This window comes from Octodon degus, unplaced genomic scaffold, assembly GCF_000260255.1.
Source record: "Octodon degus isolate 3935 unplaced genomic scaffold, OctDeg1.0 scaffold00220, whole genome shotgun sequence".
Lineage (NCBI taxonomy): Eukaryota > Metazoa > Chordata > Mammalia > Rodentia > Octodontidae > Octodon > Octodon degus.
This window is the reverse complement of record NW_004524796.1, coordinates 2,615,010-2,635,816: the sequence shown is the minus strand read 5'-3', so window position 1 is coordinate 2,635,816 and position 20,807 is coordinate 2,615,010. Positions and strand designations below refer to the sequence as shown.

The 20,807-nt window shown below is 35.4% G+C and overlaps 1 protein-coding gene across 4 annotated transcripts in view; it reads right to left on the bottom strand.

Annotated features, from left to right (window-relative positions):
* Stam (signal transducing adaptor molecule) overlaps positions 1–20,807 on the bottom strand; it is a 69,842-nt gene that overhangs the window by 41,002 nt on the left and 8,033 nt on the right. For all 4 annotated transcript variants that reach the window (XM_004645192.2, XM_023705437.1, XM_023705438.1 and 1 more), the window contains exon 2: positions 7,897–7,981. In XM_004645192.2, coding sequence (XP_004645249.1) covers positions 7,897–7,981 — 85 coding nt within the window. The remainder of the gene's footprint in view (positions 1–7,896; positions 7,982–20,807) is intronic.

Genomic DNA, 20,807 nt, shown 5'->3' with positions numbered 1-20,807 from the left:
AATACAAAATAGCCAAATGTGCACATTTAGGGTAACTCATTTCTCTTCTAGTGACTGTAGTTTTCATGTTTTAAAGACAGACTAAGTTCACTCCCTGACTTGTAACATTCACATACATGCCATAGTCTCTTTCTCAGACACACTACTTTCTGTTCTTGGCTGCTCAACTTCACACCCTGCATAACATTACCCAGTCACTCAAATTCGCAACGACTCTCCTTTGAGCTCTTTTTGAGGACTCCGCTCACCATCTCCTCAACCCTTCTCATTTATTCTTGTGTTCTACTAGTAGGCTGTTAGTGCTGTTGACAGCAAAAGCCATGCCCACTTGACTCACTACTACGTACTCAAAGCAGACACCCAGTCTCCATATTTCATTAACGGAGGATGAAACTAGGTAAGAACTTCAGTTATATTAAGGAGAATGCTAAATATGAGTATGATTTCTCCTTTGTAAATTGAGAAAACCTATAGTTCTCTAGGGCAGTTGTGATTAGGTAAAATGTGTACAGGGTACTTTAACAGCACCTGGTGAATCAAATAATAAGCAGTCAATCAATGTGTTCTAGTATTCTTGAGAGCATTTCAAAGACTTGAAAGTTAAGGCCTGTAAATGAGAAAGAAAGGAGAAAGGGAAAGTGCAAAGGAGGGAGGATGGAGAATTACTAACCACCTATTAGATAGAAGAAGCCTGTTTCTCTAGATTATCTTTCCCTTACAAAATTCAGAAAACTGCTGTGTTAATTTCCAGTTGAAGGTCAGAAACATTCATGAAACAGTCCAGGACAAGACAACATAAAGTCAAAAGAAACACAACAAACTCCTTCCCAAATTCCTTACATTTACACTGTTCACAAAATATCACTAATAACTATCATTTTACCATCTCCTGCTTGAGTAAATCAAAAGTTTAATACCTAAATATATCTATTAACCAAGAAAAGAATTACATTATGTTTTCTACATCAGTCAATTCTGTCAACTATCTTTGATTACAGCTAGGCAAAAATTGTTAACACAGAAAATAAAGGACATTCATTCTAAAGACCATATTCATAAGTGAAATAAATGACTCACATGTATAAACATTGCATTGTGTCCCTAGTATAAGAAAGTGAAAGAATAAATAAGATCCAAAGCATAGAATAGACACTGTGAAAGGGAAAGAAACTGCTCAAAAAAGGAAGGAATAACTGGGATAAGGGAAAGGAGAAAAGAACAAAGGAATATATATGTATATTTTTTCCTTATACATGTAGATGTTTATGTATGTATAAAACATAGCTAGGCATAAGTGTATTACTAATTTTATTAGCTCATTGAAAGGAACAGTTAGTGTTTATATTGTTTGATTAATCTTACATGCCTGTATCTGATAATCTGAGCATCTGCTTTGAAGATAATTATGCAATATAATAACCACTGTTAATTTCCTATCATTTTGCTTTGAAATTCTGCATCATTTTTATTGTTTTATTATTGTCTTCATTACAGTCACTCCAAATAGAAATAAAGTACAAAGTGAAATTCAGATAATAGGAAATATGGAGACGGATCTTTTGCAAAAAGAAAAGGGACCAAGAAATGGAGAGCAAAGAGAGGAAGAGATGAAAAAGAACTGAGATGCGCTATGTGCATATTCTAACTCACCAAGAGGAATGTCATCATTATATACTATAAGCATGTACTGATAAAAAATAAAAGTTGAAGAAAAAGTATTATAAAGCTAAAAAAAGTAAAATAAAAAGTACAAAATACTCTAGACATCAATTACACAAATAATTATAGTTATTGCAGATAGTCAATACCTACAACCACATCTATTTTTACAAATATAAAACATAAAGCAACCAAAACTAAAAGAGAAAAGTCTTTTATTATGTGAATATATACTAAAGAAAACTGTCATCATTCTGAAAGTTCTCTCATTTTCTAGACAAACAGAGACTGTTCAAGTGCATCATATGACCTCGCTGGCATTCCGCACCACTTACTCATGCACTGAAACTGCATGTTGCAAATCATGTGAATATCTTGAGAAATCTGAGAAATTTCTCAGGATGCCTTTTAAGTTTTAAGTTCAGCATAATAAAGCATTTTCAGCTTTTAAACAAAACAAGCTATATGAAGTAAAGGATTACATGTATTCAGTTTCCTGAGACTGACATCATTACTAAAAATTATTAAACAATTTCTCCAATAATTGAGTCAAATATTCCATGTCACTAAAACTGATGTCAAATTAGAAAACTATTTCTAAATTTCTCCATTAACAGAATTTAAAAGAAAGGTATTTCAAAAATTAACAGGAAATAATAAATGTAGTGTTATATATAATAAACTTACCTATGAATAGGAATTTTCATTTGTGTATAGAAACAATGGAAAGATATAAAAGAAACAAAACTGCTCACAGGAAGTAGGGTTGAGAAATGGAGACATAAGTTAGGACTTGTCAACTTTCATTTTTTTCAACTGTCTTAGTTTTTGAGCCATGTTAGTATTTACCTATTTTTTTTAAAGTGCATACTTTCTGTTAGCACACATATTTTATAAATCAAACACATACATGAATATGTGCAGCCTTTAAAGAATGAAAACACTCAAAAAAGATTTAATGACAATGTTTTACAACACCACTGGGAGCACTATATCTAGGTTACAGAAATGACTGAAATTTCATAATCATGGTTCTTTTTTCCCCCCTTAAAACCTGAAGACATTTTCTAAACTGTCACAAATTTAAGACAGATGGCTTGCAGAGATAATAAATTATTTAATTTTACTTATGTTTTAAATAATTCTACATATTATAAATTTGATCAGGATATACAGAACTACTGAAAGAAAATCCATTTCCTAACATCCTTCTATGAGCCCTGAATTTGTCTTCCTAAATGTATCTATTTATTCTATAAAGTTTCAGGCTAACAGCAAAAGAGAATAGCAAACCTAGACTGCTGCCTAATGCACATTTACCTTATAAAACACATTACAATCCACAACTTTTTCCTTCAAACTACCTTATCTGAATCTGTCAGGAGGACTGATGTCCCCTTTTGCGCCAATCCCAATCCCGTGTCTCAGTCTTCTCTAAATCACATCAAGCATCTAGAAGATCATACTCCCAACTGAAACTATTGTTCAAAGTTCTTACACTACCATCTGATACCCATATTTAAACATATCTATCTAGGTACCTAAGTAACAAACCATCTCTCCACAGACTGTCCTTATATACTAGTTACAAGATGGTTTGAAAAATCAATAATAAATTATACATGCTGACAGGGGCTGGCTGGAGGGGAGGAAAATATTTTTCAGTGGGCATATCATTTCAATTTGAGATGATAAAATTAGGGAGATGGAGAGTAGCAACACCTACCTAGCAGTGTGAATGACACCATAAGCAGTTCATTGCTCACTGGAAAAGAACCTTAATTTTGTATTATTTAGCTGATCTGGGAAGAAATAAGATTTATGTACTAGCTATTTAGGCACAGTAGTTTTAGGGACACAGAAAGATGTTTTAAATTAAAATGAAAAAAAATGAACTTTTATGTCAAAAAAACTTAATAGTTAACATAAATATATTTTGCTTTCTAACAATGCAATCTTTTTTAAATGGAGAAAAGAGCCCAGGAAAGCAAAAGTGAAAGAAAATCACGAAGACAGTGTTTGTGCATGCAGTTTCCTAACATAAGACTATCAAGGCACAGCAGAAACAAAACAAAATAGTACAATAGTACTAAAAAGAAAAAAAATACATGAGCAACTATTTAGAATATGATGCTTCTTAAAATCTCAATATTAAAACGGCATATTGAATACAAATAACTTACAAGAGCTATATAAATTGATACCCATTTATATAAACAAATAAATACTTAGAAATTAGTGGGAAATTAAAAAAAAAAAAAAACACCTTGAGTCCACTAACAAAGGAGGAAAGCATGAAAAGGAAAAAAAGAAGGACAGTAAAAAGCAGAAGTGAAAAAATATTCATTAAAAGTACACAACCAAACATTATTTTTTAGATTACTAAATTTGAAAATATCTAAGTAATTCAAAGATGTAGTAGAATCTTAATTAAAATCCCCAAATGAGAACTCAAATGTTAGAAAAGTACAGAGAAAAAAGCACATGGACTAGAAATAAATTTGAAAAACTAAAAAAAAAAAAGTCTAAATCTATTGATATAGGATAAAAAACAAAGCACAGACAAAATATATAAAGCTATGAATCAGTTAATTTCAAATGTGAGGACACAAAATAAAACGACTAATGAGCATATCTGGTATAATAAGATTAACATGCAGGAAAAAAATGTAGTGACTTCCACACTTTCACTTTATACTATACAAAATTTCAGACAGGTTATGAATTTATTTTTATTTTTTTTAAGTTAAACTTTATTTTTTTCCATAATTTATGAATTTATTTTTAAGCTAGAAGATTATAGAACGCTTCTAGTAATGACAGGGAGCTTGTCTCTTGATTTCAAGCAATTTATCATGTTACCATGCAAAGTGTCTATAAGCCAGGCATGTCAGTGCACACCTATAATCCCAGCACTCAGGATAGGCAAGAGGATCCTTTGCAAGTCCAAAAACAGCCTGGGTTACACCATGAGCGCAAGGCCAGCCTAAATTGCACAGCAAGATCCTGTCTCAAAAGAGAAAAAAAATAAAGAAAGAAAGTGTCTGTAAAACACAAGGACCTGATAGATAGCTCAGTGGTCTAAGTGCCTACCTCCCTGGCAGTGCAAAAAAAAAAAAAAAAAAAAAAAAAAAAAAAAAAAAAAAAAAAAAAAAAAAAAAAAAAAAAAAAAAAAAAAAAAAAAAAAAAAAAGGGCCAGCCAAAAAGTCTCTGCTTAGCCGGGTTTGATCCTGGCATTGCAGCACTGGCCTAACCCCAGCCCCAGCCCCTCCCCCAGGGGTGCACTGAGATAGTGATTGAGCCTAGGTGTGGTGGTGTGTGCCTGTAATCCCAGCTCTTGGGAGACTGAACATAGGCGGATCACTACAAGTCTGATCTACATAGTGAGATCTTGTAGACCCATACTAAAATACAAAAAAAAGTCCAGAATTGCATACATTAAATATGTGCGAAGTATTTACTGCTACCTTACCTATTAATGATCTCACAATCCCAACAATCCCCCTCTGAAAAAGATACCATTGTATGTGGTAAACTAGAAAAGTAAGGCCAGAAACAAGTTACTTACCACTGTGAAATGGCTCAGTGGTCAGAGTCAGAATTTGAACCTGATCTCATTTCACAGTGCACAGTCTCAACCACTAAATTTTTTGCTTCTTTCCTCTATACTCTGTCTGTTACTCTTGTCTCATTGCTGGGACAAATGCCGGACACTCAAAATGAAGGAAGGAAAGTTTTACTTAGCTCACAGTTACTAGAGGTTTCAATCCATGCTCAGGTGGCTCCAAGGCAGAGCAGCACATGGCAGTGCGCAGCATTTCAGGCAGCAGCAAAAAACAAAAGCACAAAAGGAGTGGTAGCAACTCAGGCAGCTAGGTAGTCCCCTCTCCTTACATTGTAAGGCAAATTACCTGCCCCAGGGCAGAAGCAGCAACCACACCCACATTAAACAATCACAAACTCCAGAAGTGATTGCATGAGGCTGGGGGGGGGGGGGGGGACAACTAGACACAAACCATAACAACCACAAAATTTGGTCAACTGTTCAGTCTACAAATCTAAATTTATTACACATAAATTACCAAAATATAGGACAATGCACAATTAGGAAAAGTGTATGTGTGCTGGGGATGGACCCCAATGTCTCATACATGTAAAGCATGCACTGTACCACTAAGCTTCAGCCAGAGACCTACGAATGTACTTGATAGTGTTTCGAGGGTTCAGAGAAGCTTGATATTAAAAGGGATAAGATGGCTCAGTAGAATAAGTGCTTGCCTGGCAAGTGCAAGAGCCTGAGTTCAATCCCCGGTTCCGCCAAGAAAAATAAAAAAATTAAAAATAAAAAAAGGGGATAAGCAGAGGCTCCATGAGAAATGACACCTAAATTGGTTCCAAAAAAAAAAATAAGTTACAAAGATAATGAGAGGGGAAAATATCCACACAAAAGAATAAAAGAACAAAAACAGTCACACATAGTGGCCCATAGCTGTAACCCTAGAACACTGGGAATCTGAGGCAGGAGAACTGCAAACTCAAACCCAGCCCAAGAAACTTAGAGACTTGTGGAGACGCTGTCTCAAAATCAGAAGGACTTGCTACGGCTATAGCTCAGTGGCACAGGTGCTCTCCTGACAAGTGCAAGGTCCTGAGTTCAATTCCTGGTACAAAAAAAGAAAAAGAAAATTAAAAGCACTAGGTAAAAGCCCTAGATTCAATTCCCAGCACTGGGGGCGGGACAATAAGGTAGAGAAGCACTGGCAACTCAAGTAACTTGAGTTGAAATGAATGGGAAATAGGAAGAAGTAAATGGCAAATAAATAACCTAGAGGACTAAGAGACTGAACTCACTTAAGGGAGTAAAGTGAACACAGCTGTTACATGGTAACTGCTACAAAAATTAGATATAAAAAGAGATGAAAGTGGAAAGAAATGCCAGAACACCAATCTGTAACTCCAGGCAAGGTAAGGAATATCTTAAGCACAGGCCAAATGAAAATGGAAAAAGAGGAATGGATATGTAGCACATAGTAGTTATTCAAATGCTAATTAAATTAATGGACTAAAGCAGAAAAAACAAGACTTATTAATATACTGACATGCAGAGATAACAATGGGACTAGTGAGGTCATATCGGAGACAGTCTTTGGCAGTCATATGGGGAAGTGTACTAGGGATCCTAAAAGCTAATGTGAAACGGTAGACAGGCCCTGAAGAGAAGACAAGCTAGCTGCCCCTGCCTAATGGCTCACAGGCTGAAGAATTAAGGAGATTCTGTAGTCAACATTTTGAGAAGGAATGCGAAGAGTAAAAGAATTTAGTAACAAAATAAATATGGAGGTAACCCTGAGGTTTTAAGCACAATGTAAATATCATTAACAGCAACAGGGAACAAAGTGAAAGTAGGTTTGAAGCAAAAAGAGGTATGATTTCAGGTTTCTGTATGGTGAGATTAAGGACTATATATTATGAACTCTAAACATGATGTTGTGTCCACAGGGCTGGATAAGAATGAGAACTGAAAATCAGATTTCCCGCTTATGAAGACGTTTGAAAGTTCTATACTAAAAGAAAAAGTATTACAGAAAAAAAAAAAAAAAAAGTAAGGAAAGTTTAAGGAACATCAACAATCACGAGAAAAGCAACAAAGAAGGTACCGCGAGATGGTTAAGATCATCACTTAGAAGAATCAAGTGCAATCCAACAGTGCTTCCTACTCTTTTTCATATGAAGTATACAAATAAGACAATACTATTTGTGGCACAAGACAGCAAATAAGACTATTGATGGTTGAATGTTATTAGCTCAGGAGTACAGATCACATGTGCACCTGGTAATTCATTTCTTTACTATGTGGAAAGCTCTATAATACATGCCAAAAGTTTAAGATTATATTTCCTTAATTTGTCTCTTTCAATAGTCAATAATCAAGTTGGGTGGAATACTGTAGAAATGACAAAAAACTCAGAGATAGATAACCACCAAATTTGGTAAGTGAGGAAACAATAATGGCTAAAACCTAATATTTCATTTAAAAAAATAATAATAAAATGTGGTGATGAGTAAAGTACCAACCCTTTACCAATCATGTCAATGCTGATTACAAGGGTTAACCTAAATGGGAGGATTCTTCAAAGCGTTCTTGTAAAAACATTCCCCTTTTAAACTAAATTGTAAATATAATATGCTTTATCTCCTTATTCTTTTTCTTCATCCTTTGAAACTTAGAACACTTACCCAGTGCGAGATTGGCCAACCTTATCACAAATATCCAGAATGAGGCCCCAGTCCTCAGCAGTGTTCATCTCACTGGTTGCTTTCTCTGCAGATTGTAAAAGTAATTGCAAAATGTTATTTTTCAGGTCCTTACAGTACATGTAACCATACTCATATCATAAATAAATAGTTTATAAAACTTCAACAAAAACCAAAATAGCAATGAATAAATAAATAAATAAATAAATAGTTGCCAGCACTCCAGTCAATAAGATCTTCATATCCATCTTTAGCCCTCACAGGAAAACATATTTTTTGTCACAAAGGGGAACATTCATAAGTGCCATCAATCAATATTTATTCTTTAGGGGGCCGGGGAGATGGCTCAGTAGAATAAGTGCTTCCCTGGCAAGTAGAAGGCCTGATTTCAATCCCCAGTTCCACCAAAATAAAATTATTCTTTAGACTATTTCTACTGGTGAACTATTAATTTTAGTTTTGTGATTTTTATTATATTACACAATGAGTGCTTAACAGAACAAATATCACAAAAGTAAGGTATATTTTAAATATTTGTTATTTATAAAAATGCATAAAAATTTACAACATCAACTGGCTTATGGTATACAAAGTCTAAAACCCTACAACAAAAATAAATTCCTGTATGAACCCAGTAAAAATATCAATAACACTCCACCAAAATTTTTTTTCTATTTCAAATATCACACCTAAATAAGAAAATAAGATATGAATAAAGTATCAATATGTAATACATGCTTAGAATAGACATAAACATTTTCACAGCAGCTGTGCTTGCTTGTAAAACCTAAAAGATAACATAAGAAATGTTTCCGTGTGAACTGCAACAAAAATACCAGTACCCCTCTACAAAATAACCTTTACTTCAATTATCACACTTAAATAAGAAAATAAGATGCCAGTAAAATAAAATATTAAATGTATAGTGGGTGCTTAGAATAGACATCAACATTTTCACATCAGCTTGCTTACAAACCTAAGATATAACATCAGAAATAAAAACCTATGATAGCTACAATGTAAACATAAAGTCTACCACAGAAATAATCTTTGCTTTAACTTTCACACCTAAGGCAGTCTTTACACGTGACAACTGTATGTTCCATGCACACATCTTTCTTTTACTGATAGCACATGTGCTCATCTTTCTTTTCCTATGTGGTAGGCCATTCTTGTCACCTCTTTTCTCTTTCTCTTTTTTTTTCGAGATCTTTCTGTGTTATACAATATGCACTTAGCAGAGAAATAGTAAAATATAAAATGTGCAATGAGTGCTTAAAATAAACATCAACATTTTCACATCAACTGTTGACTTGCTTACAAAACCTAACATAACTTTAGAAATAAAAACCTGTATGAACTACAACAAAAACACCAACAGAACTCTACAACAAAATTTCAACTGTCACACCCATGAAAACTGTATCATTTACATTGACAGCATGTATGTTTTGTTTTCCTGTCCTTTGCTGTAGGGCAGTTAACATCTTTTTTGGTTTTCTTTTTTGGATTTTGGGATGTTGCGCCTACCTGTTCACCTGTCAGCAAACCACCATATTCCACATTTTTGTGTAGTTCTTTGGACAGAAACATTTTGGTTTTCTTCAGCTGTAAATGATCTCTTATGAGTTCTAGTCCCAATCCTCAAGGAAATTTCTGAGATATCTTGTTGAGATATCAGACTTGTTATTGTCTTTGGAAACTATTAAACTATACCACACATGCTTAGGATCAAGTAAAACACAACCATTGGCCAATGCTTTGTATTTCTAATGACATCATAATTGCTGCATAACTAATCAACAACATCTCACTTTTACTTCTGCTGTAGGAAGTTTCTGTCTCAGACTTTGGTTTTGTTGAAGTTTCCCTATTAATTTAAACATCATGGTACAAATGTTGACATCAGCAGAACTAGTTTATTTTTCTTTTCCATATATAAGTCCAATATAAAACTTTCTGAAATCCAAAGACTGTATTATATAAGTCTCTGTTTTGAAATTGCAACGCTTGGAGTTTTTGCTTTGTTCCTGCATATAGCTCCTGTGCTGGTCAATTTTTGCTCCATTTGCAAATGTAACATTAAATTGGAAACAAGAAACCAACTGTCTAATGTCACATTCTGATTCGTTTGGGAGATGGAAGCAACAAGTCTGTTCACAACATCATTCAGTTCATTACTATCTGAATAAGGATGTGATGGCTGAGTTCCAGGATAAATTTGTAAACTGAAAGCATAAGAATTCTTCGCATCTATAGTAGCATTTTTATGCTATATTTGGACCCACTGCTCTCTCCTAAGTCTTTCACATTCCTGCAATTACCATGAGAAATTCCTGCTAAGTACAGCAGACTGTCAGTTCAGCTAATAAGGTATCATAATACATGTATTGTTGAATGTGACAAGTGGTGCATAAAATACTTCTTTACTTTGTATCTCAGCCTTTGTGTATTTCACAGCATCTTGTGCTATTTCCAACATTGAGGGGCAGTGCTGGAATTCTGTCCAATACACTTCACCCCTCAAAGACCCTCACTATATTTCTGAATCTAGTTCTAACTGCTGTTTTCTTTGTCACCTGAAGAAAGTCAGCATTCCCTGTGTCCATAGGGGTTGATTTTTGCTCCATTTCACTGTCACAGGCAGTATGGCTAGTGTGGCCAACATCGATCCTTATCATCATCATCATTCATCCACCCACATCACTCATGTTATGAAGACATATATTTTACCATAAGGGATCACCTTAATCATGCATGCATGAATAAATCTAATTCTGACCTCCTTCCAAAACTTGCAAATCTGATTTTTTTATGTGCCACTATACTAAACTGGGCTACTTCTACCAGAAAAATCTAAAGAAAACTTTTTTAAAAAATAAATCCTTCTCTCTTGTATAAGAACTCAAAAGAAGCTATCGCTTCTTGGCCTTTTGGATAAGATCAAGTGTAGAAATACAAATAGAAAGGTATAATACAAATAAAAGGAAAGCAGGATCTCAAGGACTAACTAACCAAGAAAGGAAAAGGAGAAGAGCTAGGAAACATGAATAAGTCAAGCCATACAGTTATATGTAAAAGATGGGCAAGGCAAGGATCCTGAGAATCTTCAGAAGATTTTTTAATCTAGCAGTAAATTAGAAAGATTCTCACCTTGACTAACTATATATACTGATACCTGTGAACTAAGCAACTGCACTGCAGATGGTAATTTGTAATAGTAGTTTCATGCTTGGAGTACCTGTCATTCTGGTTTTCTGAATATGGGCTCCTTGTCATGACATGTCAGTTGCTGCTATGATGTCTCTCGGGTAGATGGTTGTTCAAGAAGAAGGGGGTGGTGAATGAAAGCAAGAGACAGGAAAAGGAATAATGTGGGACTGTCTTGCTTCAAGGTTGTATATGGTGAGATTTTTGGACTTATGTGTACAAATAAGAAGTATGTAATTCTTTATGCCTATTTAAAAATATATTCTAATTTTTAAATGTCTTTTATCACATTCTGTAGGGACTTAAAGTTCAACATATCAATACTCAATGAAAAATACCTGTTCCATATTATGCCTAAGATGTTTGATATGCAGATAGTGAGGTTAAGCTTAACAGCCTAAGTTGTATGGTAATAACAATAAGCTTGTCTTCTGGATGGTTAACAACCAAAGTTTGCAGTCCAAAATTAGAGAAAAGGGAGGGCCACAAGGAAAGCCAACATTTTGGCCCTAGTCTTCTAAGGTCAATTAAGACTCAGGACATATGAGACCCTGTACTCTAATGTCATGTAACTCAGTAGTGTTCCAAATTTTCTGATCAAGGAGATTATGGATCCAAAGAAGAAAGTGAGCGATGATGTAGAGAGTCACGTGGAGAGAAAACATTTTCTCAGGCTTTCACAGAGAGCACATTGGTTAAGCAATGGCTGTGACTCATCCACATGGCTGACACTGACAAAGGTTCTACAATCTGAGGTACAGGATCTCAGGATAAATCCTGAGGGGATTTCACTGACCTTGTCAGACCCAAAAGCTACAACTCTTGTTGCATTGGTCCTGCTTTACTTTGGTCTTAACCATCCAGCAGAAAAGTATAAAAACGAAATAGAAGAAGTAAAGCCATGCTGTTATGTTGAGCTATAGGGGACTCAGGTCAACAATTTCTGACATCGCCAGTCAAGCGGAAGACCCAATACTATTATGGGCTACTGGACTCCTTTAGAATATTTTGCTGAGTTTACACACCTATAATATTCAAATAACGGAACTTAACAAAAAAAAAGGGGATACAGATGAATGTCCATTTTGTATCTGTGTATTCATAGTGGTTAGGATACATATATAGTTACATTCTCTTAATGAATAGAGTGATTTGTTCTAATGATGCTTGTAAATAGGATATCATGTCTGCATCTTGTACAGCGATTAACCACTAGGAAGAATGTATGCAATGTGTGAATTATTGAAACTGTCCTACCAATTTGATTTGAAAAAAAGAAAAAACAAATCCTAGAGTGGTGTGGCTGCATTATACCCCGTGATGCTCAGGTAGGGGTACACACATGTAAGAACTCTACCCAGAGTATCTTATGTGTGTAAATCCCAGCTTGACACTTTTACACATACCTTACCTTTTGTTATACTAAGTGGATAAATATAAAGATTGCTTCCTTTCTCCCTCAGAGAAATTAATGAGATGCACATCTGGATACTATTATGTTAAAGTAAAAATTTACAGTAGAAAAGTAAGGGATGAGTGTGGAACCCAGTGTTATGCTCCACTAAAGGGGAAAAGAGCACAGTATCACCTATCACAATTCTCCTTCATCACTTCAGTTTTTCTTTGATTTTTCTTAAAGAAAAAGTTATATACAGTTCTACTCTCTGCAAAAGAAATATTTTCATTATGAAAAAAGTTTCTCTATTTGCCAATGAAGTGACATAGGCTAGGCAAAGACCCCTACCAAAATGTTTTGGGCAATTAATTATTTAGCTAGAATTGCTTATATGGTTGGGGAGAGAAGATTGAAAGAAAGATATATCAAGCTTTGAATATTTTTCCTTAAATAAAAACTTAGCATAATAAAAAATCAAGGGCTATGGCAGATTAAACCCAATCATCCAATGCAGCTCCCTTTTTTAATTAGTTTTCTTTAAGATAAATACACAAAGGCAAGGTAAACAACAGAAGTGATTAATAGCAACTATATCTTAAAATTTTTATTCTAGTATAAATATATATGCTATATATACAAAAGAGCCAGGAAAGGAGAATCATATATATCTACACTAAGAAAAAAAAAAGCTTAAGAACAAGCCTGCTTTATTTCACTTAATTCTCAGAAGGCTCAAACTGGTAGCAGAGGGCCTGGGAGATGGCTCAGTGGAATAAGCACTTCCCTGGCAAGAGCAAGGGCCTGAGTTCAATCCCTGGTTCCTCCAAAAAAAAAAAAAAAGAAAGAAAGAAAAAGAAAGAAAGAAGAAAAAAAGGAAAGATAGAAAGTGTAGTGACCTTGAAAAGTAGAATCTTTGGGGGCTGGTGAGATGGCTCAGTGGTCTAAAGCACCTACTTAGAACAAGCTTAGCAAAGCACAGGGATCATGCACGGTTCAATCCCCCAGCACCACATGCCAGCCAGCTCTGCCCCCTGGTGGGCTGAGCTGGCCACACACACACACACACACACACACACACAAATAAATAAATAAAATTTTAAACAATAACAAAACTGGTAGCAGAAACAATATATGGAAGTAAAAGTGAAGGAAGAGGACTTAAGTTAGGGAGGAATAGTAACAGCTATTGAAATGTCAGTCAGTCCTACACCAGTACTCTGACTTCTTCACTGGAGCACACTAGCAACTATCTCTTCCCAAACGGAGTGAAAGAGGGAAGAGTGAAGGTTCCTTTTTTAGGAGTCAAGCAAAGATTCTTTGGACTAATAGTCCCCACGTATAATGGAATCCTGGGTATAAAAAATAAAGGAAAACCTGGTTTTCAATCAGTCATGTATAGCACTTAGTCATTACTCCAAGCAAACAAGTAAAAAACTGAATACAGTAAAAACCATACACCTCTCTCAGATCCTTCAGGGAAGGAAACTTAAAGAGCGAACCTCAACCCAAGAACTACAGACAGTCAAGCAGAAACAGAGGATCACAACTTACACCATCAGCAATCTCTACAGCAACTAAAGCTTCACTGTAAGACCCAAAGGTGAGTGACAAATTGCTAGAGGCTTGGTGAGGACAAGTGTGAGAGCTAAAACTCCAAGGGAAACCAAATCACAGGGGCACACAGGTGGTTCACTGGTAGAATTCTTGCCGGCCAAATCAGGGGCAACCTACAGCTCTTAGAGTTTTGTGCAGGATCAATACTAGGTTCTCACAGAAAATAGTGGAGAGAAGTTCCCTTCTGCTTCCTAGTGTCAGGACAGGGAGGAAAAAAACATTTGGCAATACCCCAGAGAATGTTATTCTTAACAAGGCCTACCTATGCTTAAGAAAAACAATTTCACTAAATCTAATGACAACTCACCTGAGGTAAGGGTATTCTCAGCTTCTACTTGTCCTCATCTGCTACCTGAGCAAAGAGAAATACCCAGCTACAGTCCACTCTCCCATCTCACTACATGAAGAAAAGACTGAACAGGGGGTATAAAGTTCAGTCCAGATACACAGTTCATTCATTAAAAGACTGAGTATATCTTCATGTGAATCAAGTACCCGCAGATGTGAACACTAATGAAAAAAAAAAAGAAACAAAAAGTGGGTTTAACACTCAGGCCTGGTGATGCACACCTATAATCCCAGCACTCCTAGGCAATTTTTGAGGTCCTGTCTCAGAATTAAAAACATTTCAAAGGGAAAGAACAACTGGGATAAAAGAAAGGAAAAAAGAGAAAAAAGGAAGGGAAAAAGAAATATATATGTATGTACAGAACAGCTGGAATAACTGTACTGCTAATTTCTGCTGGTCTACTGAACAGATAACACTTAAATTTAAAAAAATGTTTATAACGTTTTTGACCAGTTTTGCTTGAATACATCTGATAATCTGGACAACTAATTTGAAGACAATATGCAATATAACAACCATTGTTCAATATCTATCATTTCTATTTAGTGAAATTCTGTATCATTTCTAATTTCTAAGCTATTTTTTATTCTCTTTAAAAAATAAAAAGTAAAAAAAAAATTAGGAAAAGAGATGGAGATGTAAGTTAGTGTGAAGTGCTCTGGATTCAATCCCCATTACCCATCCCCCCAAAAACAAACCCACAAACAATCATGCAAAAGAAACAAAACACAAAAACAAAAAACAGAAAACAACTATGTGTATTGTTTTCAGACAGAGCTAACATATAGCAAGAAAAGCTATCAGGGATATAGAGCATCATTAAAAGTTACCAGGGACAAAGAGATATCAACTCTCCAGAAAACATATCAATCTTAGTTTAGGTACCTAACAAAAAAGTAACAAAATATATGAAGCAAAAACAGAAATAATAAAAAATCAATTATTAAGGATGGTAAGATAGCTCAGCAGATTATAGTGGCACAGGGACACAGGTTTGATCCCGGTAGCCTCATCCCCCGGAGGCATGCGGATAGGGACTGAATTCGGCATAGTGGCGCATGCCTATAATCCCAGCACTTGGGAGGCTAAAAACAGGAGAATCACTAGGAGTCCAATCTACATAGTGAGACCTTGTTGACCCTGTACTAAATACATTTTTTTAAATTAAAAAATAAAAAAAGAATGGTAAGAAGAAAGCTACTACTAAATCTAAAGGCTTCAATATCCCTCCACAAGAACTGAACAGATAAAGCAGGTAGAAAATCAGTAAGAATATAGTTGAACTCAACAACATCAATAGACCATATGTAATTTGTATCTATATTTTATCCAACAACAGAACAATACAACTCTCAAGTTCACATGTATCTTAGTTACTTTTCTGGCTGCTAAGGCAAAATATGTAAAACTGAACATTAAAGGAGGAAAGGTTCATTTCAGCTCAGAGTTTGTAGAGGTTTCAGTCTATACTGTCAGCTGGCTCAAAGGCAGGGTGGCAAGGCAAAAAGGCATCACAGAGGATAAATAGTCCATGGCCAGCAGGCAGGAAACAGTGAAGCAAGAAGCAGGAGCAGCACCAAGTGAGCCTACTTTCGCTTTTATCCCATCCACAATATAACCCTTTTGAGTGGTACCAGACACACTCATGGTGGGGATTCCACTGTCCATAAATCTTTTCAGTCATACCAGAATTACTCCAATCAGTGGACTAATTTAGAACCACACATCCTTAATCCCAGCATCACAAACACTGTCCAGCCAGCTTCAAAAAAACCCCAGCTATGAGTGTCTGAAGCTTTGAGGGGACATCTAGATACAAGCACAAGAACACAAAACATCCATGAGACAGATCACATCCTGAGCCATAAAACACACTCAAAGAAATTCAAAATAGAACATGATACAATCTTTGATCTCTTACTACAAAGGAATTAAACTAGAAAATCCATACAAAAAAAGCTGCAAAATTAAAAAACACACTTCTAAATAACGTGAATCTACACTGGGTGTGGTGGCACATGCCTGTAATCCCAGTGCTGGGGAGGCTAAAAACAGGAGGATCATTACAAGTCCAAGCTACGTAGTGAGACCCTGTAACACGAAATACATTAAAAAAAAAAAAAAAAAGAATAAAAATATCTCAAGGAATTTTAAAATATTTTGAATTAAATAGAAATGGTAACACACAACTTATCAAAACTTGTAGAATGCAATGAAAGCAGTGCTTATAAAAACCAAAATCTTACAAAACTAGAAAAGCAAATTAAATACAAGCAGAAGAAATCATAGAAATTGAGGTACAAGCCAACTAAATTGAAAACAGGAGAGAGCAATACCAAAAAACAAAACAAAAAAACAAAACAAAACATACAAACAAAAAAAACCTTCAACACAACCAAAAACTGGTTGTTTAAAAAGATCAATAAAACCAATATGCCTCTAGCCAAGTTGCAAAAAGAGGACACAAATTGCTACTATCAGAAGCAAAAGAATGGCCCTTACCACAGTTACCATGGATGTTAAAAGATAAAGAAATGTTATGAACTCCATGCCCACAAATTTGATAAACTAAAGGAAATGGACCAACTCCTTTAAAATCATAATATGCCTAAATTCATATAATAAAAAATAGACAATCTTAGTAGGCCTATTATCTAGTAAAGAAACTGGGCCAGTAAACTCAATAACCTTACAAAAGAGAAAGCACCACGCCCAGTGAATTTACCAGTGAATTCTACCAAACATTTCAAGAAAAAAATATTAATAATTTTCTACAATCTTCTGAAGAAAATAGAAGCAGAGACTCCTTTCTCATTCAATCTATAAGGCCAACATCACCTTAATATCCAAGCTAGACAATATTATAAGAGAACTATATCAGTATAAATGCAACAATATTTAACAAAAAATTAGCAAACTGAATTCAGCAACATACAAAAAGGCAATATATACCAACGGCCAAGTGAGATTTACCCTAGGAATGCAAGACTTGTTCAATATCTGGAACACCAATCAACTTATAAAAGGCAAAGACTTTTCTGGATACTACAGCTCAGCCCAAAAACAGACTTACAAATACTGAAAATATGATATTGTGGGTCAGGGAAGAGAAAGATTTCTTGGTAAAGACCAACCTATAATGAAGTTCAAAGTCAAGAAGCTCCAAACATATGAGAGCACCGTCAGTGTGCTTCTGATTTCTCAAGTATTAGACACAGACAGAAAAACAAGGATTATTTAGCTGAGAAAATTTTCTAACACGGAAGATTAAGGAAAAGACAAATAAGCAAAACAAAGAAAACAGGGAAAAAACACAATTTAGGAAACAGAACTTCTGAGGTGGGGAAACTACTATATTCCAAGGCAACATCAACGATACAAAAGTAGAAGGAATAATAAGAGTTCAAACAATAAGCACCACGAACAGACGTTGTGAAAGATAATATATCACCAAGATCCCCCATAACAAATTCCATTTTTAAAACCAGAGATAGACTAACCAATACCAAGGCTCTTACTTGTAGTGCTTCACCATGATCAACTGATAATAAAATTTCTGCTTCGCTAGTCTCTTTGGTACTCTTCTCAAATGAGGGGAAAACACTCTTCCTTCCCATTTTTCCCTTCTACTGAGAGTTATGGGCAGGTCATGGTGAGTTTAAAAACAGAAAATGGACAGTACACAAATTTCAGGCTTACACTATCTGATCTATACCACAGCCCCATTACCCACCACTTAAGTTACTAGCCCTGGTGAACTAGCCAAAGCACTAAGTGAAGGTAATGGGTAACAACAATGGATACTGGTGCACAGAGTTATCTATGACTTAGCTATCTATATTATCAGTTGATATAATGAAGTATCTGAGGGTGCATACTTCATTTTAAAGAGGTTTATTTAGCTCAAGTTTGAAGGCAAAAAGTCCAAGATGAGGCAGTCCCATCTGTTTAGTCTCTAGTCAAGATCTCTCGGTGGATGGCATAACAAACGATGGGAGTATATGTAGATACTGTAGTGAAGGAGAAGTCAGTGATTCAAGAGCTAGGGCTGCTCTTTTTGTAACTATTCTTGAAGAAACGAACTAGGATCCACCAGAACTACATCAGTCTCTTCCAAGGGTGATGCCTCAGTGACCTACTTTCTCCCACTAAGAGCAACTTCTTAAAGACTCCACCACTTACATTACCATACATGAATTCTAAGGGGCATGCTCAAACCTCAATCTTCTAACTTGGGAGATGACAAATGGCTCTTATCACTGGTATAAGAATACAAAATGTCCAAAATATTTGTAATTGCAGGATTGGAGCTCAAAAATTGAACCCCCATCCCCAAGTAAAAAACTCATAAGCAGGGTTTATTTATTTCATCCTGCTGTCTGTGTCCTGTCCTTCTTTCTCCCATGAGCAAAGCACAGGAAATTCAATTCCTTTTCCTCATTGTGGGTCACCCTTTCCCCACAGCCATAAAAACTAGAATTATTATCCTACTTACCCCTACTTTTCTGTCCAGGAGCTGATCTCCACAAAAGGGTCTAGCCTTATACTAAGGAGGAAGGACTAGCTAGCTACAACTAAGGGGTGAAAAATCATCTGAGGAAGTCTTGCAAAGGATCCCTACTCAAACAATTAGCATTAGCTCATACCTTTTTTGTCAGTTACACTTTTACTTAGCTTTCTCTGGTTCAGCAAACATAAACATAAAGATTAATGGCTCACCCTGTGCTTTGGGGTCTTCAATCTAAAGGCTTGCACGGTAAGTAAAACTATGATCAAATTTGTCATGTTTTTCTCAGATTAAGTAGTCTTTTGTTACAAGAGTATAGGGGAAGAAAGGGATCAACCTCCTTTCCACTCCTACAATGCTAAGGTGATTTACTTGCAGGAACTTACAAAATTTGGATACATTTTCAACAAAATGGAATAAGCCTTTCAACTTTATCAGGCTCTATTCTGAAGTGGCTTAAAACTGAAAAAAGGAACTGAAACTAGCTGATAGAGCCCTAGATATATTTTTCTATCTTATAAAATAGAAATGATGACACAGAAATAATACAAAGCCTAAAGCAAGTTGAAAGAAAGGTAAAGAGCCTAGAGATAGAAAAGAAAATCAGAAAAGGCTTTTGATATACTTAGAAATCATGAGCACTGAATAATGAACTCTTCTTTGTATTTAAATGAATAAAGTTATTTTGAAGAATCCAGGCTGTCTGAAATACAGATTAATTAATACCACTCCAAGACCTAAAATACCAGAAGAGATACATGTTTATTTGTACTGATTCAAGAAACATCACATAACCAAAAAGAGTTCTTTTTTTAAAAAAGAAAAAAAAAAAAAACTTTTTAAAAATGTATTCAGTACAGGGTCTACAGGGTCTCACTATGTACATCGGACTCAGTGAGTCTCCTGTTTTCAGCCTCCAAAGCACTGTGATTACAGGCTTGCACCACCACATGGGCCCGGGGGCTGGGCCAGAATGGCATGGTGGGGATCTAACCCCAGCTGCTGTGCTCTGCCTAAGCAGATGCTTCAATCCACTGAGCTATCTGGCCGGCCTAAGAAAAAGTTCTGAAGAAGAAAATTATCCAATCATATTGCGCTTTCTGAAAAAAAAATTTAAATCTATGATATGTATAATATTTATAAGAAAACATATCGTAGTAACTAAGTGGATTATTTAGGATACAAATGTTTGTGCTGGGGTGTGTTCAAGCCTGGTCTGGGCTATGTGGTGCTTACAATGCCAACCTGAATTATATACTAAGGCTCTATCTTAAAAAAAAAAAAAAAGTTTAGAATGCTATTCAATTTTTTCTAGCGAAGTATATGAAAAGAGATAAAACTGTCTTAACTTTACTATACTTGTTCAAGCATCCCTAGTGTACTGTAAAACCCTTGATAATAAACTACTTTGCGTAACTCTTTCAATATCCATATCCTCAATCTAAGAACACCAAAAGTTCTATGACAGTCCCAAACACAAAGCTTCTATACCTCAAGACCTTACCCCCCAAATCCTCAAGCCCCCTGAAGCCCACGAAGACTGAGTGAGTCATCCTGAACAATATATCTCAGTCTAATATTTATTTCAATCTAGAAAACAAGCCAGTTATTGCTTTGATCTGCTAGCACATTTTAATAATTAATAATTATGCTTGATTGGTAGCCAACGAGATTTCTCTTTTAAAAACAAAAACAAACAAAAAAACCTAAGTACATTTTGTTTTGTTTGATAGTAGGGATTGAATTTAGGCATGCTCTACCAACGAGCTACACCCTCAAGTTTCTCATTTTTTTAATTTGAGACAGTGTCTCTCATG